Source organism: Cucurbita maxima, unplaced genomic scaffold (assembly GCF_002738345.1).
Source record: "Cucurbita maxima cultivar Rimu unplaced genomic scaffold, Cmax_1.0 Cma_Scf00020, whole genome shotgun sequence".
Classification (NCBI taxonomy): domain Eukaryota; kingdom Viridiplantae; phylum Streptophyta; class Magnoliopsida; order Cucurbitales; family Cucurbitaceae; genus Cucurbita; species Cucurbita maxima.
In genome coordinates, this window is record NW_019272036.1 from 735879 (window position 1) to 757988 (window position 22110).

The following is a 22110-nucleotide window of genomic DNA, read 5'->3' on the forward strand; positions in this document are numbered from 1 at the left end:
TTTTTTTTTTTTTTTTTTTTTTTTAAATGCCACGAAAATAATTTAGATATTTATTATTTTTCCTAAAATCCAAGTTTTTAAATGTCCATGTCGGTAGAGAGTTTTTTGGGAAATTGGGCCGAGAGAAAGGCCCAATAAGGGAAGAGATGGGGCCCATGGAAGTGAACAAACTAGCAAATACAACCAACCACGCCTCATTATTACACTCCATCATTAACGCGCTTCCTTTTTTTTTTTTTATTTAATTTTTTGAAATTTCCCACACTTGGTTTGATAGAGACATTCCTTTGCTTGTGGGTTCCTCTCCTTTTTCCACTATTATTTTATATCCACCTACATAATTCTCACTTCAAAATTTTAAATCATACTTTTAATATTTATTCCCAAAATAAATAAAACTCTTCCTCTGACAGAAGTAAATTAATTTACTCAACCTAGATATAGTGTGGCCTATTTGAACAATTGTGTTTATTTTTGGCGGCTGTTGGGGAAATCAACTTTAATGGTTAGCATCATCTTATCCAATAATTACGTGAATTATTCCGAAGCAAATCCTTTGGAAATGAAATTATTCCAATTAAAGGGCCAGAATATCTCTCTGTGTGTGTTAATGGGCCCACAAAAGTGGATTTTGGCTCACGGGTGGATTACTATGGGGCTCAGAACAAAGCCCATTTGGTTATGGGCCTACTTGTTCACACTATGGCCCTACTCCCAGCCTGTTGTTATCATTTGTTGTCCAATTCGAAGTGGAAATTGTGAACGTCTAACTTAACTGACCTTGAAAACAGAAGTACAATCCAATTATTGTAGAGCTATACTCGTAGTGTCTTGAGAGCTTACCTGATTCGGTTGTAAATGGAAGTTATCTGCAGCTGCTGAGAGCTCAAACATTTGACAATTTCATCCCATCCTCTTTGCTAGCTACATATGGTGAAAACAAACCCAGATTCGGTTGAGGAGAGTTGAAAATGAAAAACAAAATGGGGCAGTTTCAGCTGAACAAAACCAACCTTGAAGAGTTGTTTCGAATTCCTTGAGTTGAACCATGAAACCGACGTTCGGAGAAGCCTGTGGTCGTCTACTCTTGACATGTTCCAATGCTTCAGTTAGATTCATACCACGCTTTTTCATCAGATAGGCAACGGTAATGGTTACACTGCAAGGTAAATGAAGAGAAGTTTACATACAACACAGAAGAATTATGTCAATATGCAGAAGATTAAACAGTTGAATGAATCAGAATGCTCGACAAATTCTATGAGTTGGGAAGGAGGAAAACAATATATATTGAAATTAAAAAGAGAGAGGAAAGTCTTTGCAGAATTCGTGCCAAAGCCAACGACTGAATCAGAATGCAAAATCACCTTCTGGATACTCCAGCAAAGCAATGAATCAAGACCCCTCCAGATTGTCTTCCTTCCTCAATAAAATTGAAACAATCATCGAAGTGCTGTTTAATATCGGCGTCTCTAGTGTCCACGACTACCTCGATTTGCGCACAACAGGAAATGACATTTGATGTCAGCAGTAGGATATACATTTGATACAAAAACTATGATAAGCACTGATGACTTAAATTCAGAACATGAAGCCTAAACAGCAATGATACTGTAAATCGTTCACGGTATTATTAAGATGCATAGTGAATATCCCACATGAAGAGTAGGATATGGGGAAAAAATTTTGTCTTTAAGAAGATGCAACTAGAAATGAAATAATCAAGTACATTCCTGGTTGGTTGAGAAAAATGCAGACGGAATCATTCTCCATAAGTGTAACAGCCCAAGCCCACTCCTAGCAAATATTGTCTGCTTTGGCCGGTTACGTATTGCCGTCAGTCTCACAATTTTAAAATGCATCTATTAGGGAGAAGTTTTCACACTCTTATATGGAATGCTTTGTTCCCCCTTTCCAACCGATGTGGGATCTCACAATTCATCCCCCTTGGGGCCCAACGTTCTCGCTAGCACACCGCCCAGTATCTGGCTCTGATGCCATTTGTAACAACCCAAGCCTACTGCTAACAGATATTTTCCGCATTTGGCCCATTACGTATCGCCGTCAGTCTCACGGTTTTAAAAAGCACGTGTTAGAGAGAAGTTTCCCTCTCCAACCAACATACGATGGGATGGGAAGGGAAGTAGCTAGAATTCTAATAAACATTGGGTAAAAGTATTAAGTTATGGGACATGTACAAAAAAATTGTTGCACCAAATTGAAGTTGGAACTTTATACATACCTCCAACTACTTTATATACAAAGTCATTTGGATTAGCAGGTGGCATGGAACAAGCAATGGTTAAAATGTGAGTGATATTCAATTTCTTCAGTTCATCCTTGTTATGGGCAGCTCCAATAGAACCTAAGAACACACCCTGAGAAACAACAGAGAACAGCAGCTTCAGAATGCAGTTTAAGCAGAAGTCTGGACCACTTACTACAATAGTAAACACAATCAACCAGCCAAAAAGTTTAAAAGGGTGAATTAGGATGACTTTGAAAGGATGAAAATTGCTATTAGCCAAAGCATTTTTCAAAATTTTCATGGTGTTTAGCCAAAGTAATTTAGTGATTTCGAGAAACAAAGATTATGTAGTGTTTTTAAAGAGTATTTCACGTAAAAGCACTACTCTCAAAAGTCATTCTAGACTCATTCTAATTAGGATTACCTCTTCGATTTGGCAAGGAATTCCGTCGTCTTTTAGGCTTCTTCTTGCACCAATGATATTCCAAAGCGCAGATAATCGAACACTCAAATCAGCTTGATCCATTTCCATAGTTGAAAACCAAAACCAAGTCCTATATGTTCTTTCTTTTCCTTCCCCTTCAAAAAATGCACGGAAAATTCTTACAAACATCCCAATTTACATGGTTTAAACATCATTTGAAGCTGGAAATTGAAATGCACGCGGATCCAGACAAACAAATGGAGATTATCACCGATTCAAATTATATACATGATATCATAAGTCCGTGACCTGAAATTCAACAGTTATCAATAATACAAGGTGATGAAGATTGTATTAGATTCAAAGAAAATTGGAGGATCGATGAACTGAATTAATGGCACAGAGGTAGTGCCTCAACCAAAGGCCGAAGAGCCAAACGCCAACTGTTTTAAACAAACAAATTCAAAACGCCAATTCATGTCAATATCAAATCCCCAAATCTACCCCTTCGCTGACCCGCAGAAACAGGTTCTAATTAAAAGAAGGAAAAAAAACGGATGTCCAGCCTTTCATACAAAATTTTTCAGATTCTCCTCTTGTCAATGAATAGCGTATGACGTTTTTTCCTTCTCTATGGATTCGACTGCTGAAAAAAAGTTTCTAATCAGAGCACTCAATCAAACGAATCGATCATAACTGATGAAATTTGAAGTATTAATTGGAAATAACGAATTGATTAGCCAGCTTAGTAACTGTCGGTGGCTTCGATAAACACCACGATTTTTCAATTAGGGGATTTGAGCTAGAATCAAATACCTAATAGAAAAATAATCGAAGAAAAGAAGAATCAAAATACTCACCAGGAAATTCTCGAGTGTCCAGCGGAAATGGATCGATTGGAAATCCCCGCTCAAAAATTTCTTAAACCGTTTATATGGATTCAGCCTTCATTGATTCTGCTTCTTTTACGAACAAAATACTTGTATAAACCGCGAACCTCAGTCACCGAATCAGCGGCAAAGTTCGAAAACGTAGAAAATAAATTTTTTGTATTTTCTTGATTAAACAAATATATATTCTTTTATTTTTTTAAGATGAATTTTATTTTTAATTTTTAAAAAAGGATACAATTTAGGTTTTATAATATGATTGGCTTATAAAGTCTATTTGGAATTACGTGATAAAATTCTTTAGTTTTGATTTGCATATCATTCATTTTTTTAATTAAAAAATTCAAATAATATACAAATATACTATCATTTTTTTAGTTTATTATTGCATAGGACAGTTTTGGATAAAATCGATTAATTAACTTTAATTTACATATAGATTTATTTAGGAAAAATTAAATTTATAAAATTATAAGGATAAAATGATTTGGCAAAAGAGGATATACACAATCTATTTCCACGTCAGCCTCCCATCATTTTTCGGATTTATTTATTTATTTAGGAATAATTTCACATTTATTTTTAAAATTTATATCAAATTTGTATAAATATATTCCCTCAAACGAACTGCTCCACTTGGGCCTTATCCAATTACCACCGCGGGGTTTGACACGTTCCATTTTCTCTCTCTCTAACCTTATTCCCAATTCGCGGCGAATCGCCGCCGACTACCAAAAATTTCCATGGCTGTTCCCCAATCTCACTCTCTTCTTCTTCTTATCTGTTTCTTTTCCTTCTTTCATGGCCGAACTTTCTCTCTCGTCATTCCAGTTACTAAAGATTCCGTTACGAATCAGTATTTGGCCTCCGTCTACCATGGCTCTCCGATTAAGCCGATCCATCTCGCCGTCGATCTTGGCGGGCCTTCTCTCTGGATGGCCTGTGGAAGTTCTACCTCCAGCCGCACGATTCAGAGCCGGTCGATTCAGTGCGTTGCGGCGACAGGCGATGGTAGTAGATCTGGGTCTGGCGGCGGCGCGTGTGAGGTAGTTGCGAGGAATCCGTTTGGGGCTTTGGTAGGGAAGGCGTTGCTGGTTGAGGATACGGTGGCGGTGAGGGCTTTAGCACGGTCAACGGCGGCGGTGATTGTCGCTGTTCATTCTTGTGCTCCGAGGTTTCTTTTGCAAGGTTTGGCGAAATCTGCTAAAGGTATTTTGGGGCTTGGCCGGAATCAGATCTCGCTTCCTGCTCAGATTGCAACGGAGCTCGGTTTTCACCGGCGATTTTCCGTTTGTCTGTCGTCGACGAACGGCGTCGTTTTTCCCGAAAGTGGAAGTCAAGACTCTGTTTATGGATCAGAGATTTCGAATTCTTTGACTTATACGCCGATTTTGACTAAGATAATCGACGGCTCTCAGTCGGCGGAGTATTTCATTAATGTTAAGGCTATCAAAGTCGACGGAAACCGCCTCGTTCTGGACAAATCGTTACTCGATTTGGACAGCGAGGATGGCGGAGGGACGAGATTGAGCACGGTGGTTCCATACACCGCACTGGAGAGCTCGATTTTCAAATCTCTGACGGCGGCATTCAGAGAGGCGGCCAGAGCAATGAACATGAAAGAAGTGGCTCCGGTGGCATCGTTTGAGGTGTGTTTTGCATCGGAAAACATGGAGATGACGGCGACAGGGCCAAAAGTACCGAAGATTGAACTGATTCTGCAGAGCGAGATGGTTAGATGGAAATTCGATGGGAGAAATTCGATGGTGAAAGTTAATGATGAAACCTTCTGTTTAGCAATCGTCGACGGCGGATTGAAGCCGAAAAACGCCGTCGTATTGGGAGGCTATCAAATGGAGGATATCGTGCTTGATTTCGACATGGGTTCTTCTATGCTTGGATTTAGTTCCTCTTTGCTGCAGAGGAAGAGATCTTGCTCGGAATTCTCGCCGGAAAATTTACTGAAATCAACAGAATAATTTGGGGAAGAAGAAATTGAAATTATGGCATAATTTTGAGGGGGAAATTAGGATTTTGTTGTGCTTTGTTGATGATACTTTCTTTCTTCTTTAAAAATTTTTGAGATAATGTTTTTTTGGGTTATGACTTGTGACAATTAACTCCAAATACTTGTAATTGAGATCTAATTTAATTTATGTTGTTCTATGAATTTAATCATGGTTTATAAATTTGGGTATTATTGTTATTTATTTTAAATAAAAAATGTGAAATATTCGGATTTTGATTTGATCATCGAGAGAAGGAGTCCGTTGACTTCCAAGCATAAAAAAATGACCTACAAAATAAATGAATCAAAATCATATTTGAATAAGAACGACCCTACCAACATGGTGCAGGTTTCTTTTCGATAACTCAATCATCGAGAAAATAGACGGGTAATTGTAACCATAGGTAGGTAGAGGCATGGAAAATAGTAACCATGGTTAAGTGGAGGGTGGGAAGTGGAATTTTTGTGGTTGATTAGAATATTTAGATGCTTTTATTTATTTGTTGGTGAGAGAAAAGGTGGAAAATGACAAGGCGACACCCTTCCTCCATCCACGGAATTATAAATTGGGAAGGGTAAGTTTGGGAATTTACAAAAATAAGCTGAAAGGATAAGAATGGACGTGGCACCAGGAAAGTGTAGTGATATAAGTGACTCAGCGCTTATCGATATGAAAAGCCTGCCCAAGTCCTAGCGTCACATCTCTTCTTAAACCCTCTCTCCAATTATTGATACTCCTTTCTTAAAAAAATTAAAATTATTTTTTCTTTTATTAAAAAATATATATTTTTAGTTTTTTATATTATAATATTCGGACTTTGTTTTATAAATCTTGTGGGCTTGGAAAGTCCATGGGCCTAAAGCTAAAGCCCATTTTATATTCTGAGTCCATTGCCACTCTCTCCAATCGGTTTGGGTTACGATTTTCGAACAAATAATTTTTAATAATTAAAATTATGTAAACGTCACTATGTATCACCGTTTATCTCACAATTTTGAAATGTGTCTATTAAAGAGATATTTCCACACCTTTATTAAATAATGTTTCGTTCCTCTCTTCAATCGATGTTTCGTTCCCTGTTCTATCTGGATCAATATGATGTTCTTCTGAACTTCGGATGAAAAATTGATATATTGAATGAAAACTGGAACAAGTTTAGTACTAGATCATATGGGAAACCTCATAGTCACATATTATGTTCATTTACCCAATCAATAAAGGCTTGCTTGAACATAGTAGGTTAGATGTGTTTTCAAATCTATTTGGGTCTTCATTAATCATTTTACAAGAAATTAATGACGAGCAATAAGAGAAGTAAAGGGTTTAGAGGAAATGGGGTTCAAACCGTTGTACCGTGTGGGTACTCACCAAATGTAACGAGGTTAGGTAGTTGTAACAGCCCAAGTACACCGCTAGCAGATATTGTCCGCTTTAGCCTGTTACCGTCAGCCTCACAGTTTTAAAACGCGTTTATTAGGGAGAGGTTTCCACACCCTTGTAAGGAATGCTTCGTTCTCTTCTCCACACCCTTATAGGGAATGTTTCGTTCTCTTCTCCACACCCGTATAAGGAATGTTTCGTTCTCTTCTCCACACCCGTATAAGGAATGCTTCGTTCTCTTCTCCACACCCGTATAAGGAATGCTTCGTTCTCTTCTCCACACCCGTATAAGGAATGCTTCGTTCTCTTCTCCACACCCTTATAAGGAATACTTCGTTCTCTTCTCCACATCCTTATAGTTGTCCGGTGAGCCCAAACAGCGTTAGAAAAAGAAGCCGAGAGAGTTGAAAAAGGGTTAAAGTAGGATGTAAACTGAAACCATTCAAGTTAATACTTGCTCATAAAGGAAGCCTTATGGCTTATCTTTGATGTTTGAGCTTTCAGGTGGAGGGGCCAAAGGCTGTTTAATCAAAGTGGTGTCTTCAATGTGTTCAAAAGTTTGTCCATCATTGAACTCACATCATTAGGAATCAGGAAATTTGGTCCCATTTCAGTGGGCCTCATATGGGCTTCCTCATTTTGGTCCAGCCCAATAACATGTGGGCCTAAAACATTAAATAACTCAGATTTTTAATGTAATTAATAAATATGTGGGACCCGCCTTAGCTTTAAATTCAAATAAGGTATGGATTCCGCCATTGATGCGAGACGCGATGTGTACGCCATGCAGTTTTCACTCGGCGACTCCAAAATATTCTTACATCTCATTTATTTATAATTAGTATCTGTTATTAATTAATTATTATCTTTTTAAACATTAATATTTAATACCCTTCAAAATATTATTATTATTTAATCATTTTAATAAACACTAACAATTTTATTTAATAAATTATTAGCATTGACATGTATGTGTGTGTGTGTGTCAATATTGTAAATTTGATTTTGGGATATTCAATAAGTTCATGCATCTTCCATAATAGTTAAATAATCGAATAAATATTTTTTATTAATAAATAAATTATAATTTGTTATAAAGTTGGGAAGAAACACGCGAAACAGAGATCCGAAATAAATGGTTTGTGGGACTCCATTTGGGTACGTGTCAGAATTGTGCAATTCTATTGGATAATTGGAAACGATGATCTGGCGTGATTATTTGGCAATGTGCATTAAATAAAATAATAATATGTAATAAAAAGAGAGCCTAAAGTTTGGCATTGATTTACGTGTATGATTTTAATTACAATTTAATTCTTCATTCTTTCATTTTCATATTGATGTGCATTTATTGCTTATTGAAATTATATATATCTTAACCATTTATTATTCTTGAATATTTAAGACAATAATTATGAAATATATTTTTTAAATTTATATCTAATAATTATTATAGAATTCTCCTACTAATTTTGATAATTTTTCAAAAAGTTTTAATTCACGAGAAAATAAAAGATATCGAGGTCCCCATTTAGCTGACATGGACAATTTTGTCCCTACAAATATCAGAATAATACTTTCGATGAATAATACTTTGATTTAAATAACAAATTATAATAAAAGGCCAAGCAAATATCGGAATAATACTTTGATTTAAATAATATGTTTGATTAAAAGGTCTGTTAGACCGATGGTGATGTGTCAAAGATTTAATTAATAATAATGAGTACTATAGATCTTACGAAATATATATTTATATATTATAGTTTTAATTAATCCATGCCTTGTTGATACGTCAAGAAATATGGCACCCTTTTTTAATTTGGACGAATGGTTATTATTATTATTATTTTTTTATTCTCATTTTTTAATCCTCACTTAAAAAAAAAAATCACATTTATTTACTCATTAAATTATTAATTTAATTAAACATTTTTAATATATCAAAAAATAAATATTTTGATCTAATTTCATGTACCAAATAAATTTACATATTTTCAAATATGTTAATTAATTAATGGTTTAATTAATATCATAAATTTTTATGAAAAATTTTGACTTTTTTTTTCTTTTAAATTATTATATAGAGTGACGGCAATTATTTATTCATGTGTTTTTATATATTTAAAAATATTCCCAATTTATATTTTAATTTTAAAATAAAAAAACTAGTTGAATTTCACAATTTTTTAAAATTCAAGCAAAAAAAAAAAAAAACATTAAAAAAGTCATTGAGTTATGACTTTTTATTTTTCAGAATAATTATTAAATTTTGACTTGAAAAATAAGTTTTAATACATTTTATAAAGTGGACAATATTTGTTTTCTATTTATTTAAATATTCTTTTTCCATTTTCTACTTTTTATTACAACAATAAAAAGAAAGGTATTTATTACCAATATTAAATTTAAATTATTAAAAAGTACTTTTACCAATATTTTTAATAATAAATAAATAAATTTAGTAATGTACAATTTAAAATATGTTCCAATAAAAATAAATGAATTTACCAAATATAATACATTTTTTCCCGTAATTAAAATAAATATGGGCTTAGATTCGTCGCTGTTGGTTGTTCACGGCGCGTCGATGCATCTGGTTTTGATCTTATTATTATATTATTATTATTTAAAAAAAAAAAAAACAACAAAAAGAAAAGCAAAATAACGGCAGTATGTAAAACGGCTTTACAGCCAAAGCATTGTCCGAAATCCCGTTTACGGCAAGAACATCCCCCACGCGCCTTTCAAATCGTGCACTACACAAACCTAAATTAATGCCAATTAATTTTTTTATCTACCTACCATCCACATTATTTCCGATTAGGTAATTTGTTTAATAGGTAAAACATTTATTATTCTAAAATTTAGTTAATTTATTTTTTAAAAATTGACATAAAATTAAATAAAATTAAAATTTTATAAGCAGTAAAATACTTATTGTTTAATTGAATATTTTTATGTATTTTGTTATTTCAAAGTAATCTAATTTAATAAGTTTCTAAATTTTATATCTTAAAAAAATTTATAAGTCTAAGGACTAAATAGTAATTTCACGCACCGGAAGTGGCAATGATGGTGGACTTAGTGTTCCTCCTCCGGCTATCCGTTACCCACGAGTTTGCCAATCAAACCCTTTTCTCTCTCTTCCTCTCTTTCTCTCTCCTCTGTTTCTCTCTCTTCCCATTTAACAAATTACAGTAAGCAACCGCACCACTTTCTAATCCCAACCCACTTTCTTCTCCATTTTGAAGTTGTTGTTCTTAGTCATCTTCTTCATTTCATTATAATCTGTTCATAAAGTGAAACCCAAAAAGAAGTAAAGTGGGGAAGAAGATTTTTGTTGTTTATTCTTCCGCCATGAATGCTTCCTTGCTTCCTTAACACCCATATCTCTCTTTCCCCTCTTTTTTCTTTTCAAATCCCTCCATTCATTACTTCTCTAAACTGACCTACCAAGCAAAACAACTTCGATTTCATGATTATTCCCTCTTTGTTTACCCTTCAATGTCTAATAACCCTTCTCTGATTCTTCTTGAAGCCATGGCGTTCACTGAAGTCTGCAATAAACTGAAGCGATTGAGGCTGTTTGAGCCATCGATTGCGGTTTTGGGCTTCTTTTTTGTATCGGTTTGTTTGATTTGTGGGTTCTTTTACTTGGATTTTAGAACTGCTTCTAAAGGGTTTGTGTTTGCGCTTCGATCAGAGAGATTTAATTGGTTGAGAAATGAAAATTTGAGTCAGATTCGTAAGGTTGAGTTTCTTTCTGAAGAGGGAAATGGATGTGATGTGTTTGATGGAGATTGGGTTTGGGATGATTCTTATCCTTTGTATGAGTCTATGAACTGCCCATTTGTGGATCAAGGCTTTCGCTGCTCTGAAAATGGCCGCCCTGATTTGTTATACACTAAATGGAGATGGCAACCTAAGCTTTGTAACTTGCCCAGGTTCATTTTCTTCTCTGTTCTTCATGTTCTTTGTTAGATTAATCTGATTGTGGCGGATTTCTTAGTTTGAATTGTGTTGATGATTATTACGAGGTCTGGATTCTGCTTAGTTTGAATTTCTTGTTTTATGTTCTTCACTCGTTTGTGATATTTGTCATTTTGTTCTTTCTGTTCATTGATTGATTTCACCCGTGAATCGTTGGATGGTTGTGAGATAGGGACCTCTCTGTGTAGTATAGATGAGCTTCTGTTTATGTAGTAATCATTGAAATTGTTGCGTTTCTTGTAATTATCAATGGAATTTTGTTACTTAATTATTGTTCTAGTTAGTTTGGTTATGAAAACGATGTTTTATTGTGTTTCTGCTCGGAAGAGATTTCCATGACCTTATAAAGAATGAAAATGTTTTGTTCTCCTCTCCAACCGATGTAGGATCTCAAAATCCACCCTTTTTTGGGTCCAACGTCCTCGTTGGCACTTGTTTTCCTCTCGAATTGATGTCGTTTCCCTCTCTAATTGATGTAAGATCTCACAATCCACCCCTTTCGGGCCCAACGTTCTTACTGTCACTTGTTCCCCTCCCCAATCGATATGGGATCTCACAATCCACCCTCTTCAGGGCTTAGCGTCCTCGCTGTCACTTGCTTCCTTGTTGGTCTCCAATCGATGTGGGATATCACAATCCACCATCTTCAAGGCTTAGCGTCCTTGCTGTCACTTGCTTCCTCGTTAGCACTCATTCCTTTCTCCAATCAATATGGGATCTCACAATCCATCCCCCTTCGGGACATAGGTCCTTACTCGAACTCATTCCTCCCTCCAATCGATGTGGGGTCTCACAATCTACTCCCTTTCGGGGCCCAACGTTCTCGCTCGCTAGCACACCGCCCTGTGTCTGGCTTTAATACTATTAGTAACAGCCCAAACTCACCGCTAGAAGATATTGTCCTCCTTGGGCTTTCCCTTTCGAGCTACCATTTAAATTTTTTAAAAATGCATCTACAAAACCACTTCTAAACTTTTTAAACTTATGAATTTGTGACAATTAAACTCTATCCTTTAGTTTGTGTAATTCTGAAGCTGCTACTCACTGTTCATAAGTTTGACATTGAATGATCAACTTTTAATGGGTGTTTTTCGAATCATCTCTTAAACATATTTGGATTGACGTTCATTAGATTCAACGCGACGTTCATGTTAGAGAAACTAAGAAACAAACGGATGGTGTTCATCGGCGACTCGATCGGACGAAACCAATGGGAATCTCTTCTATGTATGCTATCATCTGTAGTCCCAAACAAAGAGTCCATATATGAAGTGAATGGCAGCCCCATTACAAAGCACAAGGGATCCTTAGTGTTCAAATTCAAGGATTTCAACAGCACTGTTGAGTATTACAGAGCTCCCTTTCTCATCTTGCAGAGCCGGCCTCCTTCAGGGGCCTCTCAAGCCATCAAGACTACCCTTAAGCTAGATCAAATGGATTGGTCCTCAGCCAAGTGGAAAAATGCTGATGTTTTGGTGTTCAACACAGGGCATTGGTGGAACTATGAGAAGACCATAAGAGGGTAACGTTTTAAACCTTTTATGAGTTCCATTTCCAAGCTTCTCTCAATGAATGATTTGTGTTCTTGTATGATATGAACAGAGGCTGTTACTTCCAAGAAGGAAATGAGGTAAAGATTGGAATGAAGATCAATGATGCGTATCAGCGGTCGCTTGAGACCGTGATGCATTGGATCAACAACGAACTAGACTCGAAAAAAACGAAGGTTTTTTTTCGAATGTTCGCCCCGGTTCATTTTCGGTAAGTTTTTGGAGATTTATGTTTCGTTTTTCGGAGTTTCTTTGGAGTTTTGTGTGTATAATGAGATTTGCAAATCATGCAGAGGTGGAAATTGGAGGACTGGTGGGAATTGTCACTTGGAAGCTCTACCTGAGCTCGGTTCTTCGCTCGTTCCTCCTGAAACATGGTCACATTTCAGGCTAGCTAATGCTATCCTTTCAAGTTACCCGACCGTGCAAAACACAACGAAATTAGAGATACTAAATGTAACTCAAATGACTGCACGGAGAAAGGATGGGCATTCGTCACTTTACTACCTCGGTCGCGATGTTGGTCCTGCGCCTCTTCATCGACAGGATTGTAGTCATTGGTGTTTGCCTGGGGTTCCTGATGTGTGGAATGAACTTCTTTATGCACTGTTCTTGAAGCATGAATGGAACTCTTGATGCCAAACAGGTATCCGTAACTTATGGACATATCGAGTCGGTCGGTTGGTCGTCTTCCTGCAAGAACCGTTTTGAATTTACGAAGAACATTGATGATTACTGAAGCTTTACAGAGAAGTGATTGAATCAGCTTACAGAAATGCAAGCAGAAGCCAAGTCAACATTCTTCATTAGTTTTGGAAGCAGCCAAAATTTTTGGACAGCCAGGGGCATACTTGGAATAAACAGCATAGTTTTTCCTTTTTTTGTACATATTTAGTGCTAAATTTGTAACATTACAATGTAAAAGGTCTTTCCAAGGTAATTTAATGGCTTCTATTCAAACTTTCCGAGGTGACCCGTGATGGTCGGGAGTTGGTGAAAGGGAGTTCAATCTATAGAGGGGATGACTTTACTCCTCACAGAAGAAAAAGAGCTTGCTCGAGGAGGGACTCCCGTTGATCGTATAACTTAAAGGGAACATGTCACATTAGAGGTAAACGAGTAAAGATGTGAGATCTCACATTAGTTGGAGAGAAGTCCAAAAGGAAAAGCCCAAACAAATGATATTAAAGTCAAACACTAGGTGGTGTGCCGACGAGGACGCTGGGCCTTAATCAATAGCCGAGCATAAGACAATAAGCATCTATGTTGCTATTCCTTAAGCATTTTATAAGATTGATCATACCTTATTCTCGCATCTTCGATAACGTTCTTAATTCTTGTTAGGTCGGTCGTACGAATTAACTAAAAAATATATTATTTGTGGAGAGAATTTTTTGAAAATTAAAAAAAAAAAAAAATTGGATTCTCCTCAAGAACATGTGGATCTCTCTCAGCCAATTGGGAAGCAGAGATAGGGGTTTGGATTAGATAATTTGGAGTTAAAATTATGTCTTTTTCTTCTGTCTTTTCCAAATGGATAATATATTATATAATATATTAAATTTCACTTTCAACCTATTTAAATCTTACTTCAAACTTGAAATGAGGCAAACCAACCACTCTTTTTCTTGGTTCCCTTTTCACTTTTTGCTTTGTTTTCGAGGATTCGAGATGGAAACCGAAGTCGACGATGATGATTTGTTGTTTGCCGAGCTCACGAGACGGATTTCGCTTCTCATTATGGATGATGACGAGCTTCCGAGCGTTCATACGGTTCATTTCATCTCCTTTCACGAAAAACCAGTCTTATGTTGTTTAATGTTTAAAATGTTTCTAGGGTTAATATAGTAATTGATTTTGAAGTATTTTTAGGTGCGGACCTAAGAAAAACCATGTTTAGTCGGGATATAAAGTACATAGCTCAAATACCTTCAAAAAATTTAGGGACTAAACTTGTCCTTAAACATATTAATTATTAACGTTTTTGCAGGATTTGAGTCGAACAATACACCGAGTTCGACCTGGGCAATTGCCATTAATGGTGGATTACAAGAATGGCTTTGTAAGGGAGAGCAAAGGTACTGGAGTTTTCATCCCGACACGGTTACCATCACCAAAGAGGAAGCATAGAAATGTCGTGGGCTACAGAATCAAGTCGGGAAATACGAGGCTCAATTCTCAACCGTCGTCGACCTATTATTTTAAGCCCAAAAAGAGTTGAGCTTAGACATTTTAGTATCCTTTCTAAATATTTCCAAGTTTTATTTTGTGTATTAACATTTAATTATTTATTATATTAGTTCATGTGAGATAGTGATATGTTGGTTATGTCACTTATGAAATAAAGTTATGCAGAATTTTGATTATGTTTTAATATATTCAAAATCGTTAATTATTTGAAATAGAAAGTGAGTTTACTTATAAAACAATTAGGAGTTTAATTGATTTAATTATAAATTTGCAAAAATTACCATTTAAATTGATACAACCTCCTAAGCCCACTACATCTATTTGGGCTTTCTCATGGCCCAATTAATTTTGGGCCTAACATGTTGGTCAATGATCCACCAATTAAAGCCCAATTCAGTCTTGCCCATGCCGAAACTAAAGCCCATACCCAAAATCGCGTGTTCTTCAAGCCCAGGTGTAAATTCAGAGTTCGATGAGCTTCTTCTTCATAAGCCACCGTGCCTAATCGCCCATTTCCTTCCAATTTTCCCGCGAAATCTGTCTATAATCAACTAATTCACGCCCACCAAGTGGTATTCTTCAATTTGATAGTCGAGGATCTTGTATCAGCTAGGCTTATCCATGGCTTCCGCAATTCTGAAGCGTGTCAACGCCTCCGCAATGAGCTCGCTGGTTGAATCTATGCGAATCCGAGCTTCATCACGAGCCTTTGCGGCGGTGGCGGTCGGGACTGATATCGTCTCCGCCGCACCGGATGTTGCTCTCCAGAAGGCTCGGAGCTGGGACGAAGGTGTCTCCTCCAAGTTCTCAACGACTCCGCTTAAAGACATTTTCAAGGTCCGTTCTTAGATTGTTCGTGTATTTCTAACTCGCATTTTGTTTTGAGGTTAATTGTTTTAGTTTTTGAAGTATCCTTGTGCATTTTAGATAAGACAAAAATGTTGATGTTTATTGAAATTTTGGGCTTTCAAGGTCAGATTTGAGCTTAATGTTTATGTTTGACGCTTTATATGGAATGATAATTTGAGTGTATTCAGTCTTTATCTTATTAATCCATTGGTCATTGTATTTCAGGGCAAGAAGGTCGTCATCTTTGGGCTTCCTGTAAGTGAATCTATTCAGTATTTTACAGTTGTATACATGCTATGTAAATGATGAATTCTGTACGAAATAGTTGCCAACGTATAAGTCTTCATCTCCTTTTCAATGCGGTGTGCCTCTTTGATTGGGACAAGAACTTTTATATGCTCACTTTCATGATCAATGCTTTCATCCATTGGTAAAATGAAGATTTATTTTAGGGATCAGAAACATGCTTCGTGGTTCATCATTCATTTCTGACCTCTAAAGGATTGATTGGATATTGAGAAATTTTTTTTTAGATTTGTACTGAGAATATATGAACTTTATTTTGTACTCTTAGCTGATAAATATTTGATATATAAAACCTTATGATTCAATGAATTGTTAGCTTTACGCGATTGTGGCCAGTAAATATGGAGATTTGAACTCTGGTGAGTTATTTAGTCCAAACTAGTTTTTATCAGTTGGATCATGTGAGATCCCACATGGGTTGGAGTGGAAAACGAAGCAATCCTTATAAGGTTGTGGAGACCTCTCCCTAGTAGACGCGTTTTAAAACTGTGAGGGGAAACCCAGAAGGGAAAGCCCAAATAGGACTAATATCTGCTAGTAGTGGATTTGGGCGGTTACAAATGGTATCAGAGCCAGTCACTAGACCGTGCGAGACACTGACCGGAGTAGGGCTAGACCCTCTCCATAGTAGACATGTATTAAAAGCTTGAGTGGTATCAGAGCCAGTCACTAGACAATGTGAGACACTGGCCGGAGTAGGGCTAGACTCTCTCCTCCATAGTAGACATGTATTAAAACCTTGAGGGGAGGCTCAAAAGGGAAAGTTCAAAAAGGACAATATTTGCTAGCGGTGAGCTTGGACTATTACATATCAACTCTATGGGACTTAGTGTGATAGATATTAGATTATATAAGATCGAGAACAACACCGCCCTTATTTCTTCCCTTGGTAAGGAGTGAATAATTGAGAAAATCAAGTACAACCTCTTATTTCGATCTTGAAAATTAAAAAATGAAAACAAGCTGCTACTTGTCATCAAACAACATTTAGCATTTAACATAATATTCAATGTTTATGTCCTGTTTAAGTGGGTAATCATGGCATTTTGTTGAAGCTTGCTTGTAAATTGTAAGTCATAAATATTCAATCGTTGATGAATGTGGAGTAGATATAAAATTGCTCTTTCTCTGTGTTTTCCAGTGTTAAATTCGTTTATACTATGATGCATATTTCAAAGTTGCATTTCCAATTTCCAGGGTGCATATACAGGAGTTTGTTCCCAGCAGCACGTTCCTAGCTACAAGAATAAAATGGATGAGTTTAAGGCTAAGGGAATTGATTCTGTTATTTGCGTCTCTGTAAATGACCCATATACTCTCAATGGCTGGGCTGAGAAACTTGGAGCGAAAGATGCTGTAAGCTTCCTTGTCCAGACTTATAACATATAAAGCTGCATAATTTTTATAATAATACAATCCTGACATTATCCTCTTTGTTCTAAATAGATACAATTTTACGGTGACTTCGACGGGAGCTTTCACAAGAGCCTGGAACTGGATAAAGATCTTTCTATTGCTCTGCTCGGCCCTCGTTCTCAAAGGTACGATCGATCAATCTTGTTCTCCCATGCCAAAAGTGTTTGGATTGTGTAGGGCTGTTCTAGTTTTAGATGGAGTCCAAGTAGGTAGACAATTCTACACTCTTTGATGTTCTGCTTCTTTGTAGATGGTCAGCTTATGTTGTAGATGGGACGGTTAAGGCTCTTAACATAGAGGAAGCTCCATCTGACTTTAAGGTTACCGGGGCAGAGGTCATTTTGGATCAAATTTAGAGTCAGTTTCATGGAACCAGCACAACTCTTGGATTCCAAATAAGATCATGCCTGTAAATGAGTAATGTATCCCAGAGGCTTTCTTTTTTTGGTTGGTTTTCTTAAGTTAATACCAGGTGATGATAGCTTGGACGCTTGGATTTCAGTAATTGTTATTCATATATAAAATGTTTTTGACTTGGATTCAGAAACTGGCGAATATGGAAATGAGAATTCTCCATTCCGTAGTTTTCTATCTATTTGCAAATGGCAGACACCTTTAATTCTCCATTCTGAGGTCGGGAGTGATAGCTGTAATTAGGATTGTAAATGAATCCAACAACGTAAACCGACCTAACCTGAATTATAGGAGTTGAGTTAGGTTGGATTAACATTTCGAGTTTGTTTGGTTAATTTTTCAGAACCCGAATGGATATAGTTCGATTTCATCGGATAAAACCTCAAGTTGACCCAAACCGAACAAAATGTATTGACGTGTTCACAGTATGCCGGAGTGATTTGGTGTCTAGTTTTTGGCGGCACTCAAATCTTCGTTGGACAAGTCAATGTTCACGAGTAAGCGGATGTGCACTTAATGTCGGACTTCATGTTCTATAAAATATGAAAAATATATTGTCAACAAATTTTAATATTCATTTAAAGAATATAATTTATTTATTTCAAGTTAACATCATTTAAGAATATAAAAAAATTAAACTCAAAAGAAATAATATAATTTAAACCAATCTAAAGTTCAGGCGCTGTACAGCGAGCGTAGATTTCAGTCGGTCCCAGTAGCCATTAAAGAAGCTTCCCATGCACTCTACCCAGAAGGCCCATCCAACAACTTACTGAGAGCTACAAACTTCCTTCTTAATCTTTATTACCAGCTCCTTGTGCCTTTCCCAGGACCCATTTCGATCCCTTTTCTTCGTCTTCTTGCATCAATGGCGAACACCCATCTCTGTTTTCTTCTCCCTTTGCTTCTTGCTTGCATCCTCCTGTTCAATCACCCTGTCAAATGCGACGGTAATGCTCTCTTTCTCTCTCGCTCTCTCTAATACATTCTTTAATTGTTTATTTGAATGTAGATCTTGATTTTTCATGCACTGTCATTTGAGATCTGGGTTCGTGCAATCTTGTGTTGATGCTGCGATTGTGTGTTCTTTGGTGGATTTTGTTTGGTCAAGTTGTGTTTTGAATTCGGCATCAGCCGTTTTAATAGTTTTCTTTCTCTGTTCATAATTTCAACTTCTTCTTGGATTAGATGATTCGTATGAGATAAGTAATCTTTTAGATTTGTTTTTCTTATGACCTAATGGTAGAGAGATTGACATATATAAGCCTTCATCGGAGATCTGAACAATTGAATTACCTAATCACCATAAACTAAACAGACTGATTAGCTATATTACAGAACAAACTCTTTATCATTTGAGCTGAAGAGCTGAAATAGTAATGGAAGAGGTTTCCTGTTCTGTATGGAGATCACCTCGGGTTTAGATGGCTTCTTTAGGATTGTTAATCTTGTATATGAAATCAATCAGGATCCCATGTTTGCCAAGCTATTGATCTGTGTTAGCTTTTCATTTATCCAGTTTAGCATTAGGTTGGGATTGTTGGCTAAACAACCTGCTTCCTTGTGTATCCCAGGAACAGCAGGTTCTTTTACATGGGGCTACTCCTAGTATCCTAGCATTATGCTCGTGGCCCATCCCCTTTAGTCTTGAACAAGCTTGCTCGTCCCAATTCTAGCTTTAGAGACAGCAAGCTTGCTCATTCCCTTTTGTCTTGAACAAGCTTGCCCATCCCAATTCTAGCTTTAGAGACAGCAAGAGTCTTAAGTTATTTAGGTCTTATTGATAAACATTTGGTGTCTAGTTTAACGACCCTAGTTTTCTAGTAACCTAAAGCCACTACCGTTTCCGCATACTAAAGCCACTACCGTTCTTATGCGGAAATAATCATTTAAACATTCATAAAACATTGTCATGGACTTACGCTTTAAAACAATCTGGAAGAAATAATAAAATAAAATAAACATATGAAAAATAAAACAACAATACCCTATACTAACCTATAGTCTATGAAATTAAATACAACTATCCTATGCATGTGTCATGGTCTTTAAAGTTGCGATGCTGCCATCAACCGGGCAGTGTGCCAGCAAGGACGCTGGGCCCCGAAGGGGGGTGGCTTGTGAGATCCTACATCGATTGGAGAGAAGAACGAACTCAGTGAGAACGCTGGCCCCAAAGGGGGTGGTTTGTGAGATTCTACATCAATTGGAGAGAGGAACGAGTGTCAGTGAGGATGCTAGGCCCTGAAGGGGGGTGTACCGTGAGATCTCACATCGTTGGAGAGGGGAATGAAACATTCTTTATAAGGATGTGGAAACCTCTTCCTAGCAAACGCGTTTTAAAAATCTTGAAGGGAAGCCCGTAAGGGAAATACCCAAAGAGAACAATATCTGCTAGTGGTGGGCAAGGATGCTGGGCCCTGAAGGGGGGTGTACCGTGAGATCCCACATCGTTGGAGAGGGGAATGAAACAGTCTTTATAAGGATGTGAAAACCTCTTCCTAGTAAATGCGTTTTAAAAATCTTGAAGGGAAGCCTGAAAGGGAAATACCCAAAGAGAACAATATCTGCTAGCGGTGGGCTTGGGTTGTTACATAGTTTTTGTTTTTTAAAATTTTGCTTGTTTTCTCATCCTTTATCTATAATAGGTTTGTTCTTCGTTGAGAAAACATTTGAATTCTAACCCAAATTTAAAAAATAAAACAAATTATTGCTTGATTTTTGAAAATATATGTAAAAAGTAGATAACAAAACACAGAAACCCATAGGTGGAAGTAGTATTTATTGGCTCACATAGCCTTGGTTTTCAATTTTTTCTATTAGTGCACCTTTGAAGGAAGCTGGTAGTCTATTCATGTTTCTCCTTGCTTAGAACTGTAAAGAGCTCAGCTTGTTCCCATAAAATTACCTGTTGGGTTACTCGACTGCAGAGACCTTACAAGCATTGTTCATGATTTGGTTGCTTTCTTACATAGAATTGTGGGAGTGGCTCTCTCTGGAACTCCATTAACTGCAATAAGTTTAGTTTTCAATTTTCCTTTGGACATATTTTGATGCCATGAAATTCCTACAGATGATGATCTTCATAGAGGCATCAACAGTTATCGTGCATCGTTGAACTTGACAGCGCTGGTCGAGAACGACAATGCAGAGTGCCTTGCTGAAAAAATTGCTGACAAATTCAAGAATCAACCTTGTACAAACACCACAGGTTCCAACATGATATCTGGAACTGAACCTCAGTTCGATGACTATCCAAACCTGCTAGCCAAGTGCAATTTGAATATCTCCAACACAAGGGATGGAACCATAATGCCTGCTTGTGTTCCAAACCGTGTTCCCGATCTTGTTCTCACTAACTTTACGAAATCTCAGTACTCGGGAAAACTTAACGATACCAAGTACACAGGAATTGGCATTGGTACCGAAGATGACTGGGTTGTCGTTGTTCTTACCACGAGCACAGCAGACGGAAGTTTTGTGCCAGCATCAAAAAACACAGCCACTCTGGTCTCCAAGATTGGTATGTTCTCTCAGTTGCTGTTCTTGATGCTGTCTTTTGTCTTATTGCTGTAGACCATGAGAGGATTTTCTTGTCTTGTCTTGCTTGGATCAATACTTCAAATCATTTGATCTTTCTTTCTATATTTTATACGTTTGAACTAATTTTTCTTCTCATTTATGAAAATAGAAAGAACTTTGGGACCCCCTCATCTCTAACACTTCTTTTAAGGAGAGACAAAATGCTCTAGGGTACTCGAACGGATTAGTTGAGTCTCTATAGCCGACCACAATCCCGTGATTTGAGAAATTCGATGGAAAATATTCTATCAATTAGGCGTTGCAACTGCAACTGTATCTTGGACGCATCTTGCACATTGTCTTTGAAAAGGGTGATCCATATCCTATCTAATGTACAAAATAAGTAAAGAAGTTGAATCGAGCCAAACTTATCAAACTTTGAGCTTGGGATGGACTCGACTATCCAAATATGTTCCAATTGAGTTCATCTATGGGATAGTCCCATCTCAAAAAAGGAAAGTCGATCCAAATATGTTTTAAACAAGTTGGCTTGTGAGCTAGCTCAATGAAAAGATTATCCATTATATCCGATGAATGAACGGGTGAACTAAACCAAGCTTCGACCGACCTCTAGTCCATGAGCCCTATACGAGGGTCGGATTGGATGATAGAAAAGGTAACTATGGTTGGTACGACTGTGAGAGCACATCCATGTTCTCACTTCATTGTGAAGAAAACTAAAAACCAATGCTTTAAAATTTCCCTTTGAATGGGCCCTCTAATCCCTTTAACAAGATCCTCACGACCCACCTTTTGAATTTTTGTCTCACACGTCACTATTCAAACAACAAAACCAATTACTAGCTCAAAAGTTATTATTTGATCGAGTCGGGTTAAGTTTATTATTAACAAACGTGGT

The 22110-nt window shown here is 36.8% G+C and overlaps 6 protein-coding genes and 1 long non-coding RNA gene across 9 annotated transcripts; 5 read left to right on the forward strand and 2 right to left on the reverse strand.

Moving 5' to 3' along the window:
* Positions 1 to 451: 451 nt before the first annotated feature.
* Positions 452 to 3695, reverse strand: LOC111494574 (dual specificity protein phosphatase 1). Its single transcript, XM_023144532.1, has 6 exons — positions 3533 to 3695; positions 2673 to 2827; positions 2243 to 2378; positions 1368 to 1485; positions 1014 to 1159; positions 452 to 924 (listed from the first exon to the last, which is right to left on the reverse strand). The coding sequence occupies exons 2-6, from the start codon at positions 2778 to 2780 to the stop codon at positions 887 to 889; spliced, it is 546 nt and encodes a 181-aa protein (XP_023000300.1). The 5' UTR covers positions 2781 to 2827; positions 3533 to 3695; the 3' UTR covers positions 452 to 886.
* A 496-nt stretch (positions 3696 to 4191) lies between these two features.
* LOC111494504 (basic 7S globulin-like) lies at positions 4192 to 5766 on the forward strand. Of its 3 annotated transcripts, none has more exons than XM_023144445.1 (2): positions 4192 to 5546; positions 5580 to 5766. In XM_023144445.1, exon 1 carries the CDS (start codon positions 4306 to 4308, stop codon positions 5539 to 5541), a length of 1236 nt encoding a protein of 411 aa, XP_023000213.1. In that variant the 5' UTR covers positions 4192 to 4305; the 3' UTR covers positions 5542 to 5546; positions 5580 to 5766. The 3 variants fall into 3 exon arrangements, with proteins under 3 accessions (XP_023000213.1, XP_023000214.1, XP_023000215.1); XM_023144446.1 differs by having other exon boundaries at positions 4192 to 5537; positions 5571 to 5766; XM_023144447.1 differs by having other exon boundaries at positions 4192 to 5534; positions 5568 to 5766.
* A 4331-nt stretch (positions 5767 to 10097) lies between these two features.
* Positions 10098 to 13459, forward strand: LOC111494222 (protein trichome birefringence-like 11). Its single transcript, XM_023144114.1, has 4 exons — positions 10098 to 10898; positions 12077 to 12466; positions 12547 to 12705; positions 12788 to 13459. Exons 1-4 carry the CDS (start codon positions 10459 to 10461, stop codon positions 13128 to 13130), a joined length of 1332 nt encoding a protein of 443 aa, XP_022999882.1. The 5' UTR covers positions 10098 to 10458; the 3' UTR covers positions 13131 to 13459.
* Positions 11074 to 11537, reverse strand: LOC111494228. The gene is made up of 2 exons (XR_002720156.1): positions 11439 to 11537; positions 11074 to 11346 (listed from the first exon to the last, which is right to left on the reverse strand). It is a non-coding gene; the product is annotated as an uncharacterized LOC111494228 (long non-coding RNA).
* Positions 13460 to 14088: 629 nt separating the features above from the next.
* On the forward strand, positions 14089 to 14860 carry LOC111494227. Its single transcript, XM_023144118.1, has 2 exons — positions 14089 to 14267; positions 14485 to 14860. Exons 1-2 carry the CDS (start codon positions 14097 to 14099, stop codon positions 14713 to 14715), a joined length of 402 nt encoding a protein of 133 aa, XP_022999886.1. The 5' UTR covers positions 14089 to 14096; the 3' UTR covers positions 14716 to 14860.
* Positions 14861 to 15118: 258 nt separating this feature from the next.
* Positions 15119 to 17846, forward strand: LOC111494225 (peroxiredoxin-2F, mitochondrial). The gene is made up of 5 exons (XM_023144116.1): positions 15119 to 15521; positions 15759 to 15788; positions 17037 to 17195; positions 17286 to 17380; positions 17506 to 17846. The coding sequence occupies exons 1-5, from the start codon at positions 15306 to 15308 to the stop codon at positions 17609 to 17611; spliced, it is 606 nt and encodes a 201-aa protein (XP_022999884.1). The 5' UTR covers positions 15119 to 15305; the 3' UTR covers positions 17612 to 17846.
* Positions 17847 to 18336: 490 nt separating this feature from the next.
* Positions 18337 to 21335, forward strand: LOC111494226 (uncharacterized GPI-anchored protein At5g19250-like). Its single transcript, XM_023144117.1, has 2 exons — positions 18337 to 18619; positions 20743 to 21335. Exons 1-2 carry the CDS (start codon positions 18538 to 18540, stop codon positions 21243 to 21245), a joined length of 585 nt encoding a protein of 194 aa, XP_022999885.1. The 5' UTR covers positions 18337 to 18537; the 3' UTR covers positions 21246 to 21335.
* The last annotated feature ends 775 nt before the right edge of the window (positions 21336 to 22110 follow it).

What these genes read in the sequence shown, in the direction of transcription:
- LOC111494225 (XM_023144116.1), top strand. Translation starts at nt 15,306, where the DNA reads ATGGCTTCCGCAATTCTGAAGCGTGTCAACGCCTCCGCAATGAGCTCG. An exon ending in CGCTTAAAGACATTTTCAAG is followed by an intron (nt 15,522 to 15,758) that starts GTCCGTTCTTAG and finishes ATTGTATTTCAG; the next exon opens with GGCAAGAAGGTCGTCATCTT. An exon ending in TCGTCATCTTTGGGCTTCCT is followed by an intron (nt 15,789 to 17,036) that starts GTAAGTGAATCT and finishes TCCAATTTCCAG; the next exon opens with GGTGCATATACAGGAGTTTG.
- LOC111494226 (XM_023144117.1), top strand. Translation starts at nt 18,538, where the DNA reads ATGGCGAACACCCATCTCTGTTTTCTTCTCCCTTTGCTTCTTGCTTGC. An exon ending in TCACCCTGTCAAATGCGACG is followed by an intron (nt 18,620 to 20,742) that starts GTAATGCTCTCT and finishes AAATTCCTACAG; the next exon opens with ATGATGATCTTCATAGAGGC.
- LOC111494574 (XM_023144532.1), bottom strand. Translation starts at nt 2,780, where the DNA reads ATGGAAATGGATCAAGCTGATTTGAGTGTTCGATTATCTGCGCTTTGG. An exon ending in TTCCTTGCCAAATCGAAGAG is followed by an intron (nt 2,379 to 2,672) that starts GTAATCCTAATT and finishes GTTGTTTCTCAG; the next exon opens with GGTGTGTTCTTAGGTTCTAT. An exon ending in TGTATATAAAGTAGTTGGAG is followed by an intron (nt 1,486 to 2,242) that starts GTATGTATAAAG and finishes AAATCGAGGTAG; the next exon opens with TCGTGGACACTAGAGACGCC.
- LOC111494222 (XM_023144114.1), top strand. Translation starts at nt 10,459, where the DNA reads ATGTCTAATAACCCTTCTCTGATTCTTCTTGAAGCCATGGCGTTCACT. An exon ending in AAGCTTTGTAACTTGCCCAG is followed by an intron (nt 10,899 to 12,076) that starts GTTCATTTTCTT and finishes GACGTTCATTAG; the next exon opens with ATTCAACGCGACGTTCATGT. An exon ending in TTCGCCCCGGTTCATTTTCG is followed by an intron (nt 12,706 to 12,787) that starts GTAAGTTTTTGG and finishes CAAATCATGCAG; the next exon opens with AGGTGGAAATTGGAGGACTG.
- LOC111494504 (XM_023144445.1), top strand. Translation starts at nt 4,306, where the DNA reads ATGGCTGTTCCCCAATCTCACTCTCTTCTTCTTCTTATCTGTTTCTTT.
- LOC111494227 (XM_023144118.1), top strand. Translation starts at nt 14,097, where the DNA reads ATGAGGCAAACCAACCACTCTTTTTCTTGGTTCCCTTTTCACTTTTTG. An exon ending in AGCTTCCGAGCGTTCATACG is followed by an intron (nt 14,268 to 14,484) that starts GTTCATTTCATC and finishes ACGTTTTTGCAG; the next exon opens with GATTTGAGTCGAACAATACA.